Source organism: Octopus bimaculoides, chromosome 18 (assembly GCF_001194135.2).
Source record: "Octopus bimaculoides isolate UCB-OBI-ISO-001 chromosome 18, ASM119413v2, whole genome shotgun sequence".
NCBI classification, from domain to species: Eukaryota; Metazoa; Mollusca; class Cephalopoda; order Octopoda; family Octopodidae; genus Octopus; species Octopus bimaculoides.
The window spans coordinates 12323635-12323939 of record NC_068998.1 but is presented as its reverse complement, the minus strand read 5'-3'; the positions used below and the strand labels follow the sequence as shown (position 1 = coordinate 12323939).

Below are 305 nucleotides of genomic sequence, written 5' to 3'. Positions count from 1 at the left end.
AGCCAAAACGTTGTGTTAACAACTAATATCCGTCAAATGTAAATAATGAACATAATTTCACATCTCTTAAATATAGAACTGTAAAATCTTTGTTGACTTAACTCTCGATGTAAAGCATAATATTTCAGAGAGTCTGTTGAAATAAACTGTTTACAAACAACTTTTCTTTGTCTTTCCAGGAATTACGAGGACTACAATCGCAGATCATAATACTAGCCTCAAAGTTTCAAACAATATTTAGAAAATGGAGCAAAACAACAGTGTCAACATTTGTGCTAGTATTTTAGAAGAACTAAATACTAAAA

General features: G+C 29.8%; 1 protein-coding gene across 1 annotated transcript in view; it reads left to right on the top strand.

Moving 5' to 3' along the window:
- The window catches only part of LOC106868667 (orexin receptor type 2), an 11445-nt gene that overhangs the window by 5456 nt on the left and 5684 nt on the right, over positions 1-305 (top strand). Inside the window, exon 2 of the mRNA XM_052974365.1 lies at positions 180-305. Within this exon, the coding sequence (XP_052830325.1) occupies positions 245-305 (61 nt within the window). The 5' untranslated portion in view covers positions 180-244. The remainder of the gene's footprint in view (positions 1-179) is intronic.